The sequence below is a fragment of the Myripristis murdjan genome, chromosome 6 (assembly GCF_902150065.1).
Source record: "Myripristis murdjan chromosome 6, fMyrMur1.1, whole genome shotgun sequence".
Classification (NCBI taxonomy): domain Eukaryota; kingdom Metazoa; phylum Chordata; class Actinopteri; order Holocentriformes; family Holocentridae; genus Myripristis; species Myripristis murdjan.
This window is the reverse complement of record NC_043985.1, coordinates 19,624,330-19,650,089: the sequence shown is the minus strand read 5'-3', so window position 1 is coordinate 19,650,089 and position 25,760 is coordinate 19,624,330. Positions and strand designations below refer to the sequence as shown.

General features: G+C 39.2%; 2 protein-coding genes across 2 annotated transcripts; one reads left to right on the top strand and one right to left on the bottom strand.

The window, feature by feature from the left end:
* The first annotated feature begins 576 nt into the window (after nucleotides 1–576).
* alpk3a (alpha-kinase 3a) lies at nucleotides 577–15,964 on the top strand. Its single transcript, XM_030053266.1, has 14 exons — nucleotides 577–900; nucleotides 1,227–1,544; nucleotides 2,415–2,536; nucleotides 3,152–3,269; nucleotides 3,368–4,757; nucleotides 8,288–10,715; nucleotides 11,013–11,160; nucleotides 11,733–11,860; nucleotides 11,960–11,995; nucleotides 12,152–12,426; nucleotides 12,705–12,793; nucleotides 12,901–13,118; nucleotides 13,220–13,268; nucleotides 13,357–15,964. Exons 2-14 carry the CDS (start codon nucleotides 1,405–1,407, stop codon nucleotides 13,700–13,702), a joined length of 5,487 nt encoding a protein of 1,828 aa, XP_029909126.1. The 5' UTR covers nucleotides 577–900; nucleotides 1,227–1,404; the 3' UTR covers nucleotides 13,703–15,964.
* slc28a1 (solute carrier family 28 member 1) lies at nucleotides 15,941–25,318 on the bottom strand. Its single transcript, XM_030053546.1, has 18 exons — nucleotides 25,225–25,318; nucleotides 22,260–22,339; nucleotides 22,109–22,179; nucleotides 21,375–21,466; nucleotides 20,902–21,091; nucleotides 20,638–20,779; nucleotides 20,239–20,352; nucleotides 19,910–19,984; nucleotides 19,718–19,798; nucleotides 19,534–19,614; nucleotides 18,427–18,552; nucleotides 17,999–18,129; nucleotides 17,723–17,891; nucleotides 17,416–17,613; nucleotides 17,177–17,258; nucleotides 16,961–17,059; nucleotides 16,760–16,865; nucleotides 15,941–16,498 (listed from the first exon to the last, which is right to left on the bottom strand). The coding sequence occupies exons 1-18, from the start codon at nucleotides 25,316–25,318 to the stop codon at nucleotides 16,387–16,389; spliced, it is 2,043 nt and encodes a 680-aa protein (XP_029909406.1). The 3' UTR covers nucleotides 15,941–16,386.
* Nucleotides 25,319–25,760: the final 442 nt, after the last annotated feature.

Below are 25,760 nucleotides of genomic sequence, written 5' to 3'. Positions count from 1 at the left end.
AATCTATATCTATCTTATCTTATCTATCTATTAATTCTGTTTTCATTGGAGGCACATTGGCTTTATTGTGCATGGAAGGTGCTATTTAAATGTTTTACACAACTTTTTTCTTGGTTAAATATTTGCTTCATTATTTAAAGCTCCTGAAATATTTAGAAAAAGTTTTAAGCCATCCCAATCACATTGCAAGCACATAGGCTGACGATGACCTGTTTAAAAATGAGATTGAGTGAACAATTTCCACATTATTTGGGCATGTGATTTGTTTTATAAAGTCATGATTCATGCAGTACGCTATTTAACGGAATTACAAAGTATAAAGTCTGTGTACAAAAGTTAATTGAACCTTCTTTTTTGCGAAATGATTTGAAATATGAACCTCTGGTGAGTTGCTGTGTTTTGACCATGTGTTGCAATATCAAGCGAGGGGGGCCGTCCTTAACGCTTGAGCAAAGCACAGGACAACGAGCCTAAGTCGTCAACAGCTACATCATGAACCACGCTGTCTGGACTCATCTGAACACAACTGTGTTTTGCAAGTCCACATGTAACTTAGTGCAGTGTCTCACCTAGATGTGACACCCTACTCTGAACATTAATAACAGGGATCAAGACAGAGCAGAGCAGGGCATTTTTAGAGTAGCACCATGACCGCAAAAATGTTTTCTTGATTTTTGCTATATTGATTCTTACTATATTCAACTTCTTTTGGATTTTATGCTTCTTTACTAAGTCTATTGGCTAGTTTCGGAAAATGTGATGTGCACTTGCACCTATTTGTAGGCCTGCTATAAATAGGGCCCTGGCCTGCTGGCAACACATGCGTGTCCATGATTGACAATTGCAGAGATTTGCCTGTCAGACTCAGGCTCCAAAGCACCAACTGAAAACATTTCAATGGTAAGTTGGAAAGTTTACCATGTTTTATGCTGACCAAAAATATCTAACTTATATGTTTAAATGTATGTTAAAGTCTTAGAAGTAAATGGAATGTGTTAGGGTTATGTTTGACCACCAAAAGCCCCTCAACAGCCTGATAGCTGAACCTATTTATAACTTGCTCCACTGCAAGTGCTTTGCTTGGTCAGAGAGGACCAGCATTGCCTCTGAACAGTGTGTTGGAGTTTTGTAAGAGCAAATGACCTGTCCTTTTAAACATTTTTTTCTTCATTAATTTCAATCAAAATTTAATGATGTTCTTAATGTTCTTCTCTCTTGTTTCACAGTGGCTATTACATGGATAACACACTTCAACTCTGAACTGGGGCATTCAACTTTTTCCAAACTGTGGACGTGAACAAGGAAGAGTTCATTGAGGGTTTAAAAAAATTCCATTGGATTTTTTTTTTATTTTATTTTATTTTATTTTTTTGAGTGTGTGTGTGTGGAGTGCTTCAGTGGACAATGACTTCCAGAAGGCCAATGGCTCGTTCTTTTTCTGGCAACGGGAGAACAAGCAGCTTCAGTGAAGACGAGGGCAACTCCTCCAATGGCCGTTCAGAGACTCGTAATCCTTACCTCTCCAATGTGAGGCCTGAAAACAGGTAGACAACCTCAGCTATATTCCATGTGTAATACAGAGCACATAGACTTTTGATTCTTATTAAACAGGTTCATATTGCTTGGTGGTCAAGAGGGGGAAAAAAACTATGTAAGTAATTTAAGACAATTAACAAAATAAGGAATCTGAAAGTTGACAGATTTGAAGTCATTCAACTGGAAAGAGAAAATGGTGAAGCCAGTCTAACCACAGAGATCCATTTCCATAATCCAGAAATTAAGCATACTAAGCAAGGTAAAATAAACAGAAGCTTTCCTTTTGTCTAAGAGGATAACAGTGTTTAAAATCTCTTATTTGTATTGCACAAGTGAAGATGAGTTCCATGTAAGCCAGTCTCAGTTCACGTGACTGACAAATTCCCTTCATTTGCCTCTTCTCCAAATAGCTATTCACGGTATTCTCACTACAGGCCAACGAGGTAATCCATACTTTTAAAACATCCCTCCCAACTAACATCTTAACCAAACACCCCAGTTTACCCAAGAATGAAACCCCACACACCTTTTAACAGTGATGTAAGTGTTATTGTCAAATGTTGAGTTGCGTTTTTATGTTGATGTCAATATTAGATTGACGACTTTGGTTTGTCTGATTTCTCACTTTGCAATTCACTGTGTCCTCTGTTCAAGTCCTTAGGAAAACATGGTCTCCGTCCAATCTCTGTTCACTACCAATAGTTTAGATTAACATAGTTTTCCCATAATTACAGTTGAATGAACAAGTATTTGGAATGCACTGACCAGCAGTGAAGACGTCACTCAAACAATACTGAACTGGAAAATGTTGCCATTGCTGTTTGAAAGTAGCATCATGTGACAATCTAAAACTTGAATCCAACACTGTTTCCATCCAGGAGCACATTATGTACTGTAATGGCTCAGCTGACTGAGGACATACAACCGTCCTTTGAGACCACCTTGAAATCAAAGGCAGTGTCAGAGAACTGTAATGTAAAATTCACCTGTGTGGTATCGGGTAAGCCAACACTGACATCCCCCGTCTTCCTTCTTTTGCATGTCTGTGCTTGCTGTCTGTTGAAGTAACTGAATTATTTCAGTGTCTGTGATCTGAGGAGACAGGATGTGTTTAATCTGAGAACAAAGAAAGGAGTGCACTTTTACGAGTGATATCTCAGAGAGAGGATTATTACTGAAAATGATCATTCATTAGATTTGATTCAAATTATACATCACTTTACAAGGAGGTTACGAGGTTTCCCAACAGTTAGTAAGAGACTGTTAAACTGCACCAGCAATTACACAATCAAACTACATATTCAAGCAGGTTTTTCAAGATGCGTGTAGAGATTAGGGTTTGGTCACAACAAGCTGTCTTACATCACAACCATGATGCAACAGCTTGAAACATGTCCATTCCAACACCCCTTTCCATCCTTGTTTGCTTCAACATTTCCCAACTAGTCATCCATTTACCAGGATATTGGCTGCACATTTTGTCTCACAGTGTCAGTGTCACACACATGATAAATACTACCATATACATTATACCAATTAAATTGTGGCAACAGAACTGTAATGTTTATGTCTTGGAGGTAATGAGTTGTTCATAATACTCTATCCGTGTCTACAGGTTACCCAGCCCCAGAACTGACATGGTATAAAGATGATATGGAGATGGACCGGTACTGTGGACTCCCAAAATATGAAATCCGCCGTAATGGAAAAACCCACACCCTCCATATTTACAAGTATGCAAAACAATTCATCTCTTAGTTGTTCTTGCATCCTTGCAAAAATGCTTGTGTTATATTTTACCAAGGACTAATAAGTCCCTCTCTCTTTCCAGTTGCACTTTAGATGACGCAGCCATCTATCAGGCCTCAGCTAGCAACAGTAAGGGCATTGTGTCTTGTTCGGGGGTTTTGGAGGTTGGCACCATGAACGAGTACAAGATCCATCAGCGGTTCTTTGCCAAACTTAAGCAGAAAGCAGAGAACAAGAGGAGGGAGCTGGACGAGAGCAAGAAGAAGGGTAAAGAAAACGTTAAGCAGGAGCAACAACGGGGAAGTCCTGAACGTGCCCAAAGGAAGCGGGCCATCCCACCACCAGAAGAGAGCCCAGCAGTCAAGGAGCCAGAGGTAGTGGAGCAGCTGGAGGCATCTGCTGTTGAACATAATGGAGTAAGCGCTGACATCAGGGAGACAGCCCCTGTAAACGTCACAGAAAATGATGTGGAGACTGCACCCACCAAGTCTCCACCTACAGAGACCTTGGCCAAAAAGAAAATGAAGATCACTAATGGTGTAGATGCTGGAGTGAGCAGCAGCAGTAACAGCAGTAGCAGCAGCAGAAGTCACACAATGGGAAATGGGGGTGAAAACTCTTATGATGGGGGCATGAGCTTGGCACAGTTTCTGGCAGAGACACTCCATTCCCAGGTTTCTGAGGAGAAACAGAACTTGTCACGAGTGGAGAAACCCACAGAGATGGATACCTCAATCACAAGTGCCAATAAAGAAAAGGAGATGGAGGAAGAGAGGAAACAAAAAGAGAGGGAGGAAAAAGAGATAGAAAAGGCATTCACAGAAGAGCAGGAAAGAGAGAAAAGGAGAGAACAAGAACTAGCCATAGAGAGGGAGAAAGAAAGAGAAAAGCAGTCAGAGCTGTCACATAAGAAAAGCCACTCCAAACATGGCTCAGACAAACACAAGGCTCATAAGGATCAGGACCACCACCACATCCAGTCCTCCATCTCCTCTGTCCTCCACAGTGTCAAAGACTTCTTCTTTGGTAAGAGTAAGAAGGACTCTCACGATCACAGGGAGAGTGAGGAAAGAGAGGTTGAATACCCACTTACCCCATCGTATCCTTGCCCTCCTCAACAGCAAACACCGCCACTATTTCGGGTGCAGCCGGAAGACAAACCAGAGGTTTGCAAACCTCTCACAGATGAGGTTGTACCTATGGAGACAGACAGGCCGAAGGAGCGTTCGGTAATTGTGGATACAGAAAAGTCACCGAAGCCATTGATACTGCATGGATATGAACAAGAGGAAAGTGTTTTACCCACAGCAGATCTCCCTCCAGCTCATAAACAATGTGAGAGCATTGTGGCTTCTGTGGAGCCAAATGTGGAGGAAGCTGATGAGGCTGTGGAGGCCATGGAGGTGTGCGTGGAGGCAGATGGTCGAGTTCCACAAGAATTACCAACGTCTGGGCTTCCAGTCCCTGCTGAGGTGAGTTACATCTTGTTGACCATTCAGTGCTCCTGTGTGGCAGCCACTTGAGAGTTATTTATAGACTAATGTGTTTGTGTGACAAGATACCAGATGAGCTACTTCAGGCCCAAAGCTCAAACTGTCTCAACATCTGAAGCACAGTAAGAACATAGTTCATCCTGGCTATTTGTAGAAAATCATAGATAGCGAACACAAACAGTGCAAGACTCATTGCCAAAGGATTATAGTGTGATATAAGTATTAACAGTACAGATCAGTCAGAACATGCTATCCATTAGAAAAAAATAGTTTGGCATTGAAAGGATACAGTTTAAGTGAGTCATTCTGACCATGTGAGAGTGTGGTTTTACTGCATCGGTATCACTTCAGAGCAATACAATATACAATATAATATAAAGTGGGGAAGTAAGGATCCATACTGATGATGACAGTTCCACTTACAGTGAATGCATATGGGGGTGGGGGATGTTGTGTGTTTACACCTACATGGCATACTGTAAGATAGGATGTGGATATCTCAAATGGTGTCTGCAACGAGTGCGTCAGAGATAATGATGAAACCTGAATGTCAGAAGTAGATCTCACGTTACAAACAGGGCTATGCGTGAGAGGGCCATGTGGCCGGTCTGTATGTGGAGTTGTAGAGCTGTGAGGCAGGTCTCAGCATGAGATGAGGACCTCGTCACATTGGATGCATTCCTTGCTATCCCCCATATCTTAAAATAAACGCCTTCCTCATCTAGAGAAGAGGGAGGAAAGCTCGACCATTTTCAGAGTGACTTGGCAGTGTTTCTACCGCATTCAGCTGTAAAGATTGTTTGATTCGTTTCATGTGTGAAGATTGTCTGACTGTCACACTCTACTCATTAAAATTTATCAGCCTATATAGTAAGAAAGTTGATAGGTGTACTTAATGGTTAGGTTATCATTTAAGAATTGTTATTAGTTATGTTAAATTTGATCATGTGACTGAGAGTAGGCCATTGTGGATTAACACCACTGGTGTATTAATATAGCTTTGCATCATCACTTCCTTTAATCTTGTAAAGTGATATGTCAGAAAGTCTCTTTGAAATAAGATACATTTGTCTGTCTTGAAGCCAAGGTAACGTTCCTAGGCAGATTAAGAGAAATGTTTGTATGACTGCAATAAATTGAAATACAATGAAATACTAATTGTAACTTCTTCAGAATAAAAAGCTTGCATGCACTTAAAATGCAATTTTTGCTCTTAAATCTGTTTGATAGATGAAACACAACTGCACATAACAGACATCAAAATGTTATCTGCATGTTATTGCAAATTGTATTAAACATGCCCATTTGTATAAATACACAGTTAGGAAGCATTTATTAATTAGGGTTATAATCATATTATGAGGCTGATGTGGGTATTTTAACCCAATTCAATACCGAGTTAGTATAAAAGTTAGAATAAAGTTAGCATTCTGAAAGAATTGTTTGGCATGCTCTCCAAAACTGAGAATTTACAGTTTAAAACATGTTTATTCTAAATGTAATCCCAAAGTCTTTTAATAGTGCTGCTCAGTGAATGTTGCCTAAAATTGAGCCGTCATGAGTTTAACGTTAAACTATGAAGTAAGATGACTGATTTGCAGGGATTTGTTTACACTGTGCAGCAGTAATTTCATTAATCTCTTGCCATGCTGCACACAGACAACGTTTGTGTTGATTAGAGGTCCATGTGTCTGAAGGGGAACTATCTCCACTCTGTTCAAACAACACACACCTGCAGACAGTTTCCCCCAAAATGCTTCATGGCTGAGTGACTTAGGGAAGTCATTAATCCAAACAAGTCATTTAGAGTGTGACTTCTCTTGAAACCAAAAGGTGTAGTTGTGGTCTGAGCTCCATTTTTAGACTCAATTTGACACCAGTTCCCTTCCATTGCTGTAACTTCTGTTTTTCCGTAAATGGTCTCCTCCATCCAAACATGTTGTCTCGATGCTGCACGTGCATTGTTTACTCTTCACACACATTATATTTTATGACCTAAGTAGCGTAAACAGGGGAAGCCGAGGGAAGTGCATGGTACATTTTAACATGTAGTACAGTGCTCTCTGTTTGTTTGTATTTCATTATAATACATATGAATTCCCAGCAATTTTTTACAATTGTTTACAATTCAAAATCAGGGTATATCCTTCTTTTTAGTGCTGATCATCAATCCAAATATTATCAAAAATGAAAATATGGCCATCACAGGAGAGGTATTTTTTTATAAAGATAAAATATGTGACAAAACATCCTTATAAATGAAGTATCACGGTGCTACAGAGATGCCCTGGCCTGTAAAGCATACGCTCCAGACATAAGGAAACACTTTCATTTGGCACAGATCCCAGCAAAAATCATAACATCATCATTTTATTAATTTTGCAATCGGCTTTATTACAAGAAAGATAATACATTTATTTAAAAAAAAAAAAAACAATGAGAAAAATAAGAAAGCAAACTTTTTCAGTTACAATGAAAACTTTGATGCTAAAATCCTTGATCATATTGCATCAGTATCTGTATAAAGACCTGCATTATGACTTTTTTCATTATATTGTTCAGCTCTGTTTTTAATTAAAGTTGATCTGAACAGCAGCACAAATGCTGTGACTATGCACAACTGATATGCATGATTCATGCATGTGGTATGGTCCCTTGCCAAGAAACAAAAATCATTCACTTATTGCTCAAAGCGTGTTTTGTGCAAACAGCACACCTGTTTCAAACATGCTGGAATTCCCCAGTCCTTCTTTCCCTGTATCAGGGACATGCAATAAGTTCTTTGGCTAAGCAATTATTCTAACAGCATTTCATCATTTTCAGTATGTTTGAATAAATCATGAATTTCCTTAAATTATAGAAGAAAAAGGAAACTTTGATGTCCAGTAAAGGAGATAAATATACAATGTTTGCTATTACTAATTTATTTAGAAAAACAAAAACTGACATGTATGTATTTGGTTTCAACATCCTTGTGCATGACACAAGGTCCTGAAATAAACTGACAGGTCACGAACACAAAAAACATAATGAATGAAATGTTCGATTATGAACAGTAATGATTCATTTTGGCAAATAATTGCTTAGCTCTGAGCACAGTGCTCACTTTCTGATATTACACTACGTACATTGCAGTTTACAGTTTGTCACAATTAGTCACTGTTCAGCCTCGTGATGATTTATGGTAGAACAACGTTCCTCAGTCTAAAAATGTCACACTGTCAAAGGTCACCATAGTAAGTCTTAGTCACATGGTTAGCCATAACAAACTCTTTCAGAATTACTTTTAGCTCATAATCATGGCACCTAATCATTTGGTTTCATGAGGTTATTCAGACTATGTGCCAGCCACAAATCAAACTGTTCAAATATTTTTGTACACATATAAATGGGAAAAAAAGCAATATAAATCATGGTGTGTTTCATGGAGTTTACTGTTAAACAAATACGAAAATTAGCATTAAAATGCTCAATCAGTTTAATTTCTTGATTTGTGTGTTTTCCTTCAGACTACAGAAAAAGATTCCCAGGCAGTTGCTGTTATTCCCCAGCAAGAGCCAACTTTCCTGGTAGTTTTGCCAGAGCCAAATCAGCAGGATGACCAAGAAGGCACCCAGGCCTCACCCACAAAAGATCTATCAGGCTTATCACTGACCCAAGCCCTGAGTGAGGAGGAATACTCATCCATATCCAACTTCAGCAGTGGGGGAGATAGCTGTGCTGCTCTTCCTTGCATTATCTCAGCAGCAGACAGTCAGAGCCTCGATGAAGTAAACACTGAAATTTTGCAAGAGAAGGAGATTTATGTCGATAAAAGTAAAGGTGAACTTCACATGCTACAGGGTCAGTCTCCCAGTTATCTGCAGAAGGAAGAGAAAGCTGAAGTGAAATCAGAGATAGAGCCAGGTATAAACACATGTGAAGTTACTGAATTAGTAACACATTCATTGGAAGAGAGAACCCAGACATGTGATTCTAAAACACCAGACCAGGTGCTTCCTACACTGCCTACTTTGGCAGCAGACAGTTTAGAGAGAGATCGCTTAAAAACAGTGAAAGAAATCACTCCCCTTATACAGGAAATGATTGTAGAATTTCCGACCACTGTGGCCCCAGAGAACTTAGCAAATAGTGATCTAAAAATATTGCAAGAATGCAATCCACCAGTAGTGGAAAGCATAGAAAGCTATGACCTCAGCACAAAGGAGAGTTTAGACTCAGATTTGGGAAAAAATGAAGAGGGAAGTGCATTGAAAGAGGTATCCACTTCTGCTTTAGAGAAAAACATAGAAGTTAAGTCCTGTAGCTTGAAAATGGAACAATCACTTTCCAAAGGTGTGAGCACTCATGAAAAGAGTGAGAGCTTGCAGAGAAACGAGATGCCAACAGTTTCTATGGAGAAAGAGTTTGAAATGGAGATAGAGAATGTGACTCAAATGAAAATACACAAAGAGAAAGACAGAGTCAGTGTACCCGAGGAACGCTCTATGATTGCAAATCCAGACGGCAGTGAAAGACACCTGGGTGGGCTCATGGAAAATATCCCAGAAATCCAAATGTCTACTACTAAAGACATCACCGATATTAAACTAACTGTGCCTGAGGAAAGGCTAAATGAACAAATTATAATACCAAAAATTGAAGTGATGGAACCTGAGATCAAAGAGCCTAGTCTGCCATTAACTATTCTGGCACTCAACAAGCCAGAAACAGATCCTGCTATTTTGCAAAAACATGACAAAACTGATGTATCAGAGGTAATAGTCCATGAACGCAGCACGTCTGATTCTTTGTTGCCTCGAGAATTGATACCTACACAGAAAACTATGAATGACGATAACCTCTCACCAGCAATGAAAGTAAAGGAAGTTGCACAACTAGGTGACACAACAGAAATGCAGAATACAAAGAAACCATTTAAGAAAACCACTGAACAGTCTCTTCAGACAGCGTATTCATGTACTTATGACAACAAACTAAGGGAAGCTGTTGATGTATCTGTGAAACCCCATATCTCAGATAAACCACAGCCGGATGAAACACCAAAAACACCTTTGTTTGTGGTGCCCCCAGTTTCTGTCATTTGTGATAAAAGCCCTCATGAAAGCAAGCCACCCACTCTGAATGAATATACAGGAACAGAAACTTTGGCTGCAATGCTGAAGGGAAGAAAGTGTGATCTTGAAAACAGTAACAGTAACATCACACCTGAAAAAAGTCATGGTATGAAACAGGACATAGAAGAAATGGCAAAGAGCATCGCAGAAAACACCCAGTCTATGTTGGATGAACCCAGGATAGATCCCTATATTACTGTTGAGGATCCCCAGAGAGACAAATCCTTTGTAGACAGACTAGGCTTTAAAACCCCTACACATTCAACACTGAGTCCAGCCAGTCTCCGCAAGTTTCTGTCCAAAGCTGCTCCAAGTTCAGACACTCAGGGTGTGATGGCCGTCCCTTCTATCACTGTATGTGACTCCCAGAGTGACAAGACAGAAGAACTGAGTGGAGGATCAACGCCAACATCGCCCCTCTCCTGTGAAAGCAGCCCCCGGCTGAAACGAAGAGACAGCCTTTCACTTATACGCTCTGCCACACCTGAGGAGTTGGCTTCTGGGGCCCGACGCAAGATCTTCATCCCAAAAACCAAAGGAGAGGATGGAGAAGGAGCAGCAGTCAGTGCAGGGAGCCTAGACACCCCAAGCAAGAAGGAGACCCCCTACATGTCACCCAGCCAAGCTCGCAGAGCAGCGTTACTGCAGGCACCCACAGGACAACACACCCCACCGATGGAGAGGCGCTCTCCACTGCTGAGCCGCCGAAAGGCCACCTTGGAGGTGCCAAGAGTTGTAGAGGAGACCCCCAAAGAGGACCCATCAAACACCACGCAAGAAGAAAAACCAGCTGAGAAGGAGAAACTGGACCCATTCAAAGGTAAAAAAAAATAAATAATAATAATAATAAATAAATAAATAAATCTATTGTTTGCACCTGATTAGTATTTAAATGGCTATAGATTCACCTTTTAGTTTGACTTTTTTAAACTGTGATTTAACGGAAATTTTACTTCCGCTGAAGAGGTGGTGTACTGTTAAAGTTCATAGACTCATAAGGCTGATCAGTATACCAGAGCTTGAGGAACTGGAAGCGTTTGAACGTCACCACTTTCTAGTACAGTATATATTTACCTTGCGCTCCCTGCCGGGGGGCCCCTCTGTCATCCACCACCAGCTCCTCAGGTTATCCGCAAGATCAGGGGAGAGCCCTTCCCAGATGCCTCTGGACACCTGAAGCTGTGGTGCCAGTTCTTCAACGTACTCAGTGACTCCATCATTAAGTGGTACAGAGATGAAGAGGAAATATTAGAGGTGAAGAGAAGGTAAACCTCTTGTCCAGTCTCACAACATCTAGATTACTGTGAGCACATGCAACACAGTCCAATCAAAAATCACATGGTGCTCAGTTTGTTGTAAGAATCAATATGATTACTAGTGACCTCCCTGTGTGGCTATTAATGCGAGGACTCCCAAGTGACCAACATAACTGGTTTAGCTGGACATGTTCCAGATATGGGACAGTAATGTAGAGAGGATGAACAGGATTTAACCTGGCCACAGAGTGCATCCCATGGCCATGTCATTCTCTCATTCTCACTGCAGAGCCGTGCAGCTCATGTGACAGTGAACCCCACAGCTGTGACACAGTGAGGTGAATCTCTGGCCAGACACAGACACTGTAAACTGAGACACTATTTCACCATCTCCAGGGGGCATTAAAAGTCTATATATGTGCTATTGGGTGCTGTGTCAGCAGGTTACTCTCTAGCACGTTTACACAAACCAACCTTCTGTCCTACACTGACCTCTAGTGGGCCCATGATGAAGTCTGAATGAAATGAGGTGCAATTCTTGCGAGCTAATTGATTATTTGTTTTACTTTTTTCCCATCAAGTGGAGGAGATGAAAGTCAAGTCGCTCTGGCTATAGTTCAGGCATCCAGTCAAGACTGTGGGGTATACGGCTGCACAATCAAGAATGAATATGGGACTGACACCACTGACTTCCTGCTCAGTGTAGACAGTGAGTGATGGCCTGTGAAATCATATTTGAAATGTAACTCCTAAATTATCAGTAATGTTCTTCCTCTTACTAATCGTTGTGTGTTATTTTATTTCACAGTTCTGTCTGAGATTCTGCTAAAAGATGATTTTGAAGGTAAATCTTCCATTCAGACATGAGCCATATCAACCCCATTTTCCGCTGATGAACATAAGCACTGATACTAATTATTGGAGGAGAAAATGGTATTTTATGTTTATGATATTACTCACTGGGGATTCGAGACATCTTTTTTTGTTTTGTTCCCTCTAGTTGGAGAGGAGATAGAGATGACCCCGCTGCTGTTCAACAAAGGCCTGGCTGACTCTGGCTGCTGGGGTGACAAGTTCTTTGGCCGCATTATGAACGAGCAGGTGCACCTCGGGGAGGGCTGCTCTCACAAAGCCTGCAGGGTGAAGGTCATCTATGGCCTGGATCCTATCTTTGAATCTGGAAGCACCTGCATCATCAAAGTTCAAAACCCCATCGCCTACGGGACCAAAGAGGAGAGCAACCTTGCTGAGAGAAACATGGACATTACTAAGCAGGTGAGTCGTGAGCGTCAATGTGCATCCTCCAAACAATTAACATATTCTCTCAGGTATCATAACAGAACGTTGTTATATTTTTCTAACTTAAATGAAGAGAATTTCTAAATCAAAAAGGTGTTTAGCAAATTGTTTTGAAATATAATAACTTTGTTGCTTGTTGGTGAAGTGCTATTGCTTCAAAACTAAAATGTTTGGTAAACTGCGATGACTAAATATGCCTTTTTACTATAATTACAGCAAATTCATCTTATACAATAAATCCTTTGTTTTGCCAGGAGTGTAAAATCCAAAACATGATTCGGGAATACTGCAAAATCTTTGCTGCTGAAGCGAGGGTTATTGAAAACTTTGGCTTTTCATTGGAGTAAGTAATACAAATGATTAATTTTAATCTGTGAAAAAAGATATCCTTTAAAAAAAATGAGTATCACTGCTTGTGCCCATCCCTTTTATTCTTTTCTATACCGACAGAGTAATTCCTCAGTACCTGATGTACCGTCCTGCAAATTCTGTGCCATATGCCACAGTGGAGGCTGATCTAGACGGTGTGTTCCTTAAATATTGTATGATGGACAATAAAGGCAGGCTGATTACTCGAACCATTTCTGAGGTGGAGCAGAAATGCAGCACCTTCCAGCACTGGATTCATCAGTGGACTCATGGCAATTTACTGGTCACGCACCTGGAGGGTGAGAATCACAGACACGGTTATCAAGAAAGTGACTCAATATCTATAGGGGATCAGACATGTTAACAACCTTTTGTGTGTTTTTTTTTTTTTTTTTTACAGGTGTTGAAACAAAGCTCACTAATGTTAGAGTTGTGACCAAGTCAAAAGGGTTTGTATCTGCATCAGTACATGCAAATATTATGGGGCTGTTTGCAATTTGGATGGTCTGATTACAAAAAATGTCCTCTGTGTTTCAGATACCAAGGACTTACAGAGTACAGCTCTCCTAAAGTATTTGAACAGTTCCTGAGCCACCACCAGTGCAACTACTACTGTGGGCTTCTTGGCCTGCGCCCCCTTAAAACCATGGATAGTCTGCAGCAGCCATCAAAGATAAAGGGCTCCAGGAGCCCCCTGCTGAACCGTAAGCTGAGCAGCTCCTCCAGCCCACAGCTGCAGAGGAAAGGAACAAGCAGCCCTCAGATGCCTAGGAAGCCAACCTCAAGTCCCAAGGCGCCAAGAAAAGTTCAAGAGACAGAAGACAATAAATCAGGTGCCAAAACCAAACCTGCAGAAACTCTTGATGTTGTTCAAATGAGGTAGGAAAAGATGGGCTTATCCATCAAACCTATTTTGTTTCAAGCAAAATTTCAGCTTTAAATGTTTTAACATCACCATTCAAGTTATAAATACCAGCGTGGACTATGAACAACATTACAGCGAGGACAAGGAATGAAAGAGGAATAGCTCATTGACCTCCTTTATTACTCGGGTTATATAAAATTACTGTGAATTTTTCAGTTCCTGTTCCTGGGGAAAGGCTTTCAACTCCAACATCCAACTCAGCTAAATGGTTTATGATGATAAGTGGAGCAACAGTCCCACTAAGTAACCACCTTACAGGTCCCAGAGCCCATATTAGAAGAAAATGTCAATTTCAAGGTGAAATCAGTGATTTTGGAGAAAGATTGTGGATATTTGAAATCAATAGCTAGTTTCACCATCCCTCTTACTCACACTGCCTCCTCTCCCCTCCCCTTCCCCCATCCTGGCACAAGCACCAACGCCCCCTGTTGCAGACTGGCTGGAATAGTGTTGTGCCACTGTGTTTGTTTCCCAATGACAGAGCCAAGGATTACAGAGCCGGACTTTCTTTTTTTCAGCACACTCACAGAACGGAGAGCAAGCAAACCGTAAGGAGATTTGCACTGAATTTGTTGATTTCAAATATCAACAATCTCTCTCCAGAATCGCTGTCTCCACCTTTAACTCTGAGATTGCCCATGTTTACGTATGTATGACCACACCCATTCGGGCTACTTTGCCGCTTTTGCCAGTTTTGAACAGCTGCCTTAGAGACATATCACATGCATAAGTGGTTAAACAACTCTCTTATGAGCTCAGAATAATTATAACAGAAAAAAATGGACACTTACCAAGACTGGAAACTTTGCTGTGCAGTGCTGCTCTGTTCTTTGCAAGAGGAGTAAACCTTTTCAAACTTTGATGTGAACAATGGTGCAGGATGAATGTATTTCCAGCATGATGTCTCTGTATTTAAAGCTGCAAAGAGTGCATTATCTGCTATGTACATCTGTGATGTACAGAAAGTGTGTAGGGCATAATGTTTTTTGTTGTTGTTTTTTTTTTAGACAATATTTATGCTTAGGGTCTTTCTCATGCTTATGCAGAATGTCCGTAATCTACACACCAAAGTTGTGCTCATAGTGTGGAATCACAGCACAATTTTCATGTCAAAGATTTTTGTGTGCACATTTTTGCCACTACTTTTTTGTAGTTATTTAAGTACTTTAGCTTGTTTATTATAGGAGTTGCGTATATGCTTCAACAGTCAATCAGTGCTCTTGTTTCAGTTTCTCAAGACATACACATTGCTTAATGTGAACTGACAAATCAAAGAGGAGCATTGAGAAAGGGCTGCGAAAAATAAACCCTTTAACTACTGAACGCTCATGCTCACTGACATGCAAACACATGAGCGCGTTAACAGCCACTGGGAAGTTAATGAATGAGTTCCACAGTTATCTAACTACTCTGAACCTGACCTGTGGACTATAAACACACATTGAGCAAAACAACCCAGCACACAGGTTCAGCATTTTTCAGAAGCCTTTTTAACTCTAAGTTATACTCCTCTCATGATTTTTTTATTATTATTATTATTATTATTATTGTTATGTTGCACTTTAAGGACAATTGTCAACAGTCCCTTGTTTGGGAAATCAGCAAAGAATAAACAATTGAAAGCATTGCTAGTGTGCACTGGGTCAGTGGCAAGTAAACTATATTGAAATTAAAAAAAACAAAAAACAAAAACAAACAGGTCCCTTTGATCAAATATGTGCTAGCAGGACAATAGTGGTAGCTCACCTTAAGTTGAACAAGCATTGTTAAATTCCAGTGGGAGTCGCTTCCCTTTTGTAAATCAGGAGGAACTTGCATAAAATCCTGTGGGTTTCCCTTAATGGATTCTTGGTTAATGATTAATCAGAAATTTCAAAAAAAGGCAAAATACCCATTTTTACACTTCTGCTGCCATTGCATACAAATTCAGCTTTATTTCATATTTACATATCACATTTTATACAATGTATTTATGAAATATAACCAGAAATCATAACTGAGAAATACATGGGTTGTAATGTAATTATACTGAACAGCAGTCAGTAATTTAAAAAAAAAAAAAAAAAGCTGGGAAATTAACACTGTAATGTTGAGGTGTGATGTCACACCAACAAACTCTGGTATTGTGGGCATGTGTACATAACGTCAATGAAGTAAATATGTGAGACTGAAAAAAATTAGCAGGTGAATGAGTGAGAGAGTGAATGAATAAGAGAAATAAATGGGAGTGTTCACAATGTGTACTGTTGATGTTTGGTATGTTGTCAGCTGATTTTTTTTAACAAATAAAAGTGCAAAACGTTGGTGTCCAACCATGACACATTTTCATTTCCAGACGTTTCTAATCATTTATAATTTTATACATAATTAGCAGTGATGATTGATTTATAAAGTGCAATTCAATTGTCATGTGAAACATTTACATTTACATTTATTTGAATGTTAATTTATGAATTTTTCCTCAGCTAGATTCAAGTATGTTTTTACTCTTTGGTTGGGAATTCAAGACAATGTATGAGTCTACACATTTTTATATTAGTACTGACAGACATAAATACATTAAAAGATAATTGAATTGTAAAAACTTCTTTATGTACATAACCTTATAGTTGTATATTCATTAACTGATTTCAAAGGATGTGCTACATACAAACAGGTACATCAAAAAGACTACAACACTTAGTAAAAAAAAGCGTGACATTTGCTACTGTGCCCCATGACCCCTCGAAGGAGATGGTACCGTTGTTTATAGTGCTGCAAAAGAAAAAAAAAGAGATTTACCAAAATAGCACCACATCATCAGAAGCTATTCAGCTGCATAAGCACAAAAATATCAAATGATGCAAACCTTAAAGTTTATTAATTTTATGTGTACAGCCTCTGAAATACAATTTACCACATGGAGACAAAATTGAACCCTCTATAATATAAAACTGAAAATTATCCTCACGTTCAAATCCAGCCCATAGAGAGCATATCTTGAACATGCTCTGTAAAGTAAATATCCAAGCTTACCTTCCAAAGAGATCGTCACAGCAGGTTTTAATGTTCGTCTCTGTGGTGTTGAAAACAGATGTCCTGAACACCTCCAAACAATCGAGAGGTGGAACATAAAGAATCCCTGAGGAGCAAAGTTAGAGTTAGGCAGCAATAATAAATAAGAAGTGCAAAAGACACAAATTTGAAATTTAGAAAGCTTATTTTAAAAGCTCTCACCTGCAATACAAGCATTAACCAGAGATACGCAGGTTCCTGTGAACAGGGCTCTCAACACCAGATCTGAGACAACGCGTTTTTTGGGCGGGCATATTGCAGCTTTGGAACAAGAAATAGACATTAGACAAAAACAGCTGCCCGGATAGAGAGCGTACCATTGTCTTCTAAGCATGTGCAAAACCCTGACCCTGGAAAAAAATCTGGTAAAATACTCACACAGGCCCCCGATCACAATGCCCAATGAGCTGAAGTTGGCAAACCCACAAAGTGCATAAGTGCTTATAATTTCTGATCGGACCTGTGAAAAACGAAAAACCAGGTGGAGGTAATGCACACAATGAAAGATCGATCCACTTACATTTCTTCATGTATTCATGAACATACAGTATATGTTACCACAGTGACATTATGCCCAATCCATTAAAACCAAAGTCCCCTGAAAAAAACGGACTCACACTTAACCACTGCCTTTCCCCGTTAATAACTTCATCAAGTCCACTGAGCCTGTTGTCCTTCAGGTGTGACAGTTTCTCATACGCCAGAAACTCGTTGAGGAAGAGTTTGGTGCCAATCAGCTCTGCCACAGTGAAAGACTCATCGTATGGTATTCCCATCATGAAGGCCACAGGCATGAACACATAAGAGCAGATCATCTGCAGGCACATGCACAGATATCAGCTCAAGTGGATACTGTTATGGTAAGGTTTTCAGCATGAGCACACAAAATAAAACAAAAAGTGACTCATTCATCTTAAAACATACCTGAAATGTGACTGTGGGATATCCCACCATGCCACCCAGCCACCTCAAACTTGCATTTACAAAATCCAGGATGGCAAGAAAGGCAATCAAGTTGACGGCTATGTTAGCAACAAGACCTATTGAAGCTGATGCCCCACCACTAGCAGCCTCCAAAATGTTCTTTTCATCACTAGGAAGTAAAGCAAAAAAAAAAAAAAAAAAAACATTTATGAGATACACAAAGGTAAATGACGATTAAAGGCATGAGGAGGAGTTAAGACAGAGGTTTATCTATACCCGCAAGCCACTTTAATATTCTTCTTTGACTTGAACTGACTCTCTTCTGTCTCAGGGTAAGACAACTTGGCGATGGCTAAGGCACAAGGAGCAGCCATCACAGAGGCAGACAGCAGGGAGGATGCATCAATCTGTACAATAAAGACATGCCATTTACTTCAGAGAGGAAAAATGATGGAATAAGTGCAATGATGAGCAACAGCGGCAATATTCCATGTGATGTGGAGATTTGGTGTTCAACTTGAAGTAATCAAATTTGTGGGGTGGAAAAAAAAATAATAAAAATGAAAAGCTGATATCATTATCCAAGAAACAGAAAGGTACAACTTTGTGAGGGAAAAAATGTCCCTCTAAAACAGTGTTCTTTTCTTTACTTTTGTTTTACACTGTATGTGATGCAGTTGTGGTAAGAAACAGCTTCAGCTAACCCCAAATGAGATGAACGCCCCCATTACACTCCCTGCAATTGTGGCAAATCCACCGGTCATGACAGCGTGGATCTCGGATTTGGTCATGTCCTTCAGGTAGGGGCGAATCAGCAGTGGGGCCTCGGTCTAATGGATAAACACATTGGGCAGAAATAAACAACTCGGTAAAGTAATTCTACAGTTAGTTTTTCTCTTTTGCTGTAGTTACTATAAATCAGAGGTTCTTCACAGGTGTAGCCTCAGGGTCCACATTCATCCTTATTAAGCCACAGTCCATACACAGGCTGACATGACAGCCATCCAATTTTATTCAACAACAACAACAAAAAAAAAAAAAAACGAGAGAGAGAGAGAGAGAGAGAAGTGCTGTAATCCACAAATGTTTCTGTTGAAAACCCAGACTCTTGTCTAAACGTGTATACATACATACGTTTTTTAATTGAATATCTTAAAATGTAATTTTTTTTAGAATGTTTCACTTTTTTAAATACATTTTCAATTGATACTATGTTTTGCGTGTGTGTATATAGAGAGAGAGATTTTCCAAGGAGAGGTTAAGGAGATTTGTTTGTAGATTCTTGAGGACGGTACACTTTTCATCCAAAGTTTCCACTTTATTATTATTTAATTAGTGAGCCATAAAAGTACTGAATCAGTTACTGATAAGTATACTCCAGCAGCATGAACATGAAGTGCCAGTTACTGAGAAGTAAAACGTCCCCAAGAATCTACAAACAAGTCCAGTTGCTGACAAGTCAGTTCTCCTTGTGTAAACATGACCTGCATAACTGAGAATCTTCATAGTCTTATTAGATTTTGTTGACTTATTTTATCATTTTTTGTTTTCAGATGAGGATCTTCGCTTAAAAATGGTGGCGATATGTGCACTTCAAAATACTTTTTTTGGGGGGTTTTTGGTCTGAGCAGACCACTTGACATGTGGTCTACTTTTGGACCACGACCCACCAGTTAAGAACCACAGCTATAGTTAGTAATCATTGAAAAAAATGCAATAGTAGGCTATAACTAAAGCCCATGCCGTTTCGAAACCAACTGCTGACAGAAGGGTCTTCAAGGTAAAGATTCATTAAGCCTTGCCGGGAATACCTGTCCAACAAATATGTTTCCTGCAACACTCAAGGTCTCTGTGGGGGAGGTTCCCAGCGTTATCTGCATAACCCATGAGATCTACGTGGACAAAAACACATGGCTCATAGTCATAATATTTCACAGACGTAGCATGCAACACACATGATGCTGCCAAGTGCGAGGTCAAGTTTTCATGCTTTACCTTCAAAATGAGCCACTGCATTATCCCAAGAAAGTACAGGACAGACATCACACTGCTGAAGAACACAACGATGGGCAAAGCCTGAAAGGAAGAAGTCATAAGACTGAAGGCAAACACACTTATCATACTGATTAAGGGCCCATATTTCACACACACACACACACATGTTCATTTTTTTTATGAAGTACTCACTTGAAATGCAAAAATATCTGTGATCAGATTTCCAAAAACAAAAGATGATCCAGCTTTTGTGTAGTCAAGGAATATCTGAAATCATAGGCCAAAGGAGACAAAGGGTTATATGGCTTAGAACATTTTCATTCATTTATTACAAATAATTATTTATTAATTACCATTTTACAACAGCAAATCACTATGGCAAGGACTGTATCACAGATAATATCTGCTTAGAAATACTTTCTACTGATTCAGAACGTATATGGCCCACAGATTACACCGCAATAAAGTGGGTCTAAAGATAACTGTCCCCTCTTGTACATAAGGACACTTCCACAACCTACCTGCACTTGCTTTCCAAGCCAGTTGAAAGCTATAAATCCTGGATCTGTTCTTATAATGAAAAGTCCCATACAGAACTGCAAGCCAAGACCCCAAAAGACAGGCCTCCATGACACCTAAAATGTCACATCAACAACAACAACAGTGTTTGACTAAGATAACTGCAAAAAAAAAAAAAAAAAAAAAAAAAAAAAACAGAACCAGGGAGTGTCCATAAACCGTTGTCATGACAAGACAACACTTGCAGTAAATCTTAAGGTGAAACAGGCGCAAGACTAAATCCAAAGTCTCCGGAAGCCAAACTCAAGATAACTTGTGAGATAACCAGTAAGAGCATTGCAAAATAGGTGTCGACGGCAGGACAAATTCACCCTTAGATGGTCATTTGATTTGAAACTTACCTCAGTCCTGTGTGCAGAGAGGAGGAACACGAGCACGATGAACATGCACACACCTCCAAATGAGATGAGCTGGTCAGGGCGCTTACTCGTGTCAACAGCGAGCCATACCACCAACAGGCCCACGACCAGTATGATAAAAACCCTACAGAGGACATAATGCATTCAATAGATATCTATCACCTGTATCGTGTGCAGATCTGTGTTACCATACATATATATATATATATATATATCTATATATACATATGTATGGCATTTACTCACCATTTTATCCATTTCAAGTTTGAATTGAACCATCTTCCCGCAGGTTTGAAACACTGCTTGATGCTGTCTCCCTTGTATTTCTTCAAAAGATCGTAGGATTTAGAGACAACAGCCAAACTGGTTAAGACCACAAGAGCAATGGCTCTCTGGAAGTCCAGCACACAGGCCGCAATGAAGAATGCAACATAACCTGCACAACACAACAAACAGCACTTGCTCAAAAATTAACACAGCATAAGGGATACCTGGGTGTTCTTGAAAACAATGTCCAAGGATTGTTACAGACCGCCACGTATTGCTTAATATGCTCATTACTTCTATCTTGTAATGTTGTCTTGCCTCATAAAAAACATCATTAAGCTCTAAATGTGCATGACACCGCCTGCTGAAGCACTGAATCGATACAGGGGTGCAAAAATGCTAAAACAAATGGGGTCAGATTCATAAAAATAAATAGATAAATAAATAAATACCTGCTCCGAGTATGCCCAGCACAACATATTTGATGGTGTTTGAGTGAGCCTTCATGTAATTCTCTGTGACAGTAAATGGTTTAGAAACTTGGCTGTGGTGCAGAAATAAATAAATTAAAAAAAAAAAAAAAGAGTTAGTTCCCACTGTGTATTACAAGGAGATATGTATATATATATATATATATATATATATATATATATATATATACACATATACATACATACATACATACATACATATATATATATATATATATATATATATATATATATATATATATATATATATATATATATATATATATATATATATATATATATATACATACATACATATATATATATATATATATATATATATATATATATATATATATATATATATATATATATATATATACATATATATATATATACATATATATAATTAAGCAAAAATAAAATGCTGTTTCTTAACAGCATTTTTCCCTTGGTGATTATAAATTGTTGTCTTCATACAGTCAGTTCCTTTCCTTGTTTTGTTTTGTTTTGCTCTGTTTTGCTTTGTTTTCTCTGTAACACAATGAAATCTTGACAGCCAAGAGGACTGTAACAGAAGGAAATCCTGCATTTCTTACGAAATACTGGAGACCAAGAACCATATCTCATCTGTAGTGCACTATTGCGTCTATTATTACACAATACAAAATGTTTCACAGAAAACAAATCACCAAAAATGTAACTGTCTGTCACACCTTAAGTATGATCTCAGTCCCTTTTTAGATTCCTCATTTTTGATGCTTGCACATTCATAGATGTTTTCCTCCTAAAGAGACAAAAGGAATTTTATGCAGGTAACCACGTTGTATTTTTTTCTTTGACCATGATAGATGGGCTAACACATACCTCAATTTCAAAGGCCACATTATCCACGCCATTTCTGTTGGCTTGGGTTGTGTCATGGAGCTGAGTACTGTTGGTTTTCGCTGAAAAACAGAGTCAATACTCACGTAATGTAGCAGCCTTTTGAAGAGCAGAGTTAACTATCACAATAATCACAAAAAAGGAATGCCAAACAAGTAGCGAGAGCAAAGAGCTGCACACACTGTCCTCCTCTTATCTTGTGAAAAACAGTGCACAGAAATACCAGCTCACAAATGCAACACATAGTTCAACTTAAGGGAAAGCAGGGAGGTAATAGCTTACTCATTGTGCATCCTCTAACCCCAAGGTGACAACTGCAGCATTGTAAAATACTGTATGGGAAAATATACTCTGCCCTCAATGAAAAAAAAAAAAAGATCTTATCATTAATTAACAGACATGTTACGTGCTGCTGTGATCCTTTTCTCAGGAAGTACTTGACGTAAGCATAAACGTGATAATGGACTGGGACTGATTTGCTGGACCATAGAAAACCAGCATTTGATTAGAAGTAATCTTTACCAAATAACTCTTTAGATAAGATGTGCAAATATGGTATAAGATATACATTTATTCATCAGAACAGACCTTGAACTTGAAAAAAAAAAAAAAATATATATATATATATATATATATATATATATATATACATTGTGTCTCACACAGTCTGAGAAGGAACCAATAATTTGCAAAAGGTTCATAGGTGGGATCTGCCCTCTGCCTAAACTTTCAACTAATGGCACCACTCCTTGCTTCTTATCGAAAAGGAAAATTTCCAATGAATGCCATGTGATGTAAAGAAATAATATGAGCAAGACCAAGTCAGCTTTTAAAAAAGCATAATCCCCTTACAAATGATAAAAAACAATAATAAAACTCTTCCTTATGTACAAAAGGTAAATGTGTCATGCAGCATGGTTTCTGTTATTAATCATCTTGACAGGAAACCCCTAGATATTTAAGTAGCTGTTCAAACATATTTTAGGGTTGATTACACAAGAAATGCAAAGGGTGAACTTGATTAAGAAATGCTTTATATTTGAGGCCGGCAGTCCTCTACACTTAAATAGGCTGTAATAATAATAATAATTTTAAAAAAGCTGCATATAGTTAATAAGAACCAGTTTTCCTGCAGAGGACAAAGCCAAGTCAGGTCCAAAGTCAGCTAAAACAAAGCATCTTGTGTGTTTCATGTCAAAATGTTATGTCTTTCATCTGTTGTTTTGAAGAATAGGTATACGGGATATCTGGTGCAGAATCAGATAACCTCTTACTAGTTCAATGTGTTTACTGGCTCATTAAAACAATTATGGCGCAATCTGTAATTAATTTTCAGAGTGATAACCTATGATTGGAGTTAATGCAGCTATTTATGCTGCTAATAGCTGTTCATATCTGATCCTGAATTCTCAGATTGCCTGGCTAAAGTGCGGAAGATGATATCGATCCATGGCTCATAAAGCTAAAATGGGAGCTTTGTCGGTCCACCTGGAGGGAAAATGACAAAACATTATTTACACACGGGTGCTATTATATTCTCTGAGTATTCAATAGGCCTTGCACTCCCTGAAATGCTTTAGCAGAAGGTAACAACCTAATTTACAGATTTTGCTGCATAACATTAAATTTATAAGTCATTGGTTCACTTACCTTTTATGATTCTTTTTCATGTACAAATTCATGCCAGTGGGTTCATTATTTGGCGTGGGTATGAATTCTTTAGATGTGGCAGACTGGATAAGTGAAATATGCTCATGTTTCGGGATGATTCTATTTTCCAGACCTGCATGTTGCAATAAAACAATCAAACAAATAAACATAAATAAATGATAACAAATTGGGTTAAATAAGTTTCATAATTCAATTTACATTTAGATTCAGACAGGATAAGCATACTGTTTCTCTGCTGCAGTGACCCATTCCAAAAAGGCTAAATGATGACAAAATGTAAAATTATTGTTTGTTTGTTTGTTTGTTTGTTTGTTTGTTTAATCTTATGTCATTTTTTTTCACAGTCTATGAATGGACTACAGAGAAGTTTGTGCCTGAGCCAAAGGGGTTTTGGCCATAGACTTTCTACTGTGGGGGGACTTGTGTCTCTGAAGTACAGCAGGAAGGGGCGTGACTAATGTATAGCAGAGGCTGACAGGGAGGCAGGGCTCTCGGGGTGTTTCAGCCCTCAGTGCTGTTTGACAGGACACTAGCGGTGCCACGGGTCAACATGCAGGAGCCTCCCACAAAACACATCAAGATGAGCCTGCATAAATGGGTCACAGCCAGGGCCGGGTCTATGCAGGGGCAAGAGGGGGCCTGGCCCCCTCAAATAAATGTTGTGCCCCCTCAAACTAAATCCCCCAAAATATATTCAGTTAGACATGGTAAAAGGTGCTGGAGCACAATGCCCCCTCAACATTTGTGGCTGCCCCCTCATACATGCCTGGCTAGACCCGGCCCTGGTCACAGCCATAGAAATCATCTGTTAATATGATATTTGTGATAACAGCTCACACTCACACATGCACTGCTCCCACCATCAGACAAATATAGAGGCAGTGACCAAGCCAAAACAAAAACAGCCTGAATAACATAGGGCCTACTGCTCTTCCAAAATGGTAATAAGTTAATTAGTTAATCAAGCTGTAACTAACAAACAAACCTGTTTCAAAAGCAGTAACAGTAGAAAGAACTTGTGAATCCAGAGCTGTCTGAAAGTGTGCTGTAGGCTACAGTAGCTGTGATTGGAGATAACATACAGAAGGAGGCAAAGACACCAGAAATAAACAGCCTGGTGGCAGCACAGGGGGGCAGTGAGTGAAGCAATGCAAAAATCTTGAGCCAAGTCTGCTTTTATTATAATGCACAAACACATGGATAGATAAAAGCCTACCAAAAGTTGTTGTTTTTTTTTTTTTAAATGCCTATAAACATTATAACAAACTCAACAAACTGGTGAAGAAAGCTGGCTCTGTTCTGGGCTGCAGCCTCGATCCAGTGGAGGTGGTGGGGGACAGGAGGATGACGGCGAAGCTGTCTTCAATCATGGACAATGTCTCCCATCCACTACATGAGACTGTAAGATCCCTAGAAAGCTCAATCAGTGACAGGCTTCCTCACCCACGGTGCGTGAAGGAGAGGTACTGCAGGTCCTTCCTCCTCTCTGCTTGTCAGACTTTGCAATCAGGTCTGCTCCCAGTAGACCAATAACAACATACGTGCAATATTCTACTACATGTGCAATACCCTCCTTCCCATCCCACCATAACTGCATCACATATGCACCATATTAATTTATCTATACCTGTACTCAAATCTGTATTTGCACTGTGTATTTACACTGCCTTTTGTATAGGTACATTTGACCCAATATACTTTGTATATTGTAGATGTATGCATTTTTATATATCCTTTTATATTTTTTATTCTTTAATCCTTAAGGGGATTACACGGCCACCAACAAAGGATGATAAGGTTGATAAATTTGAC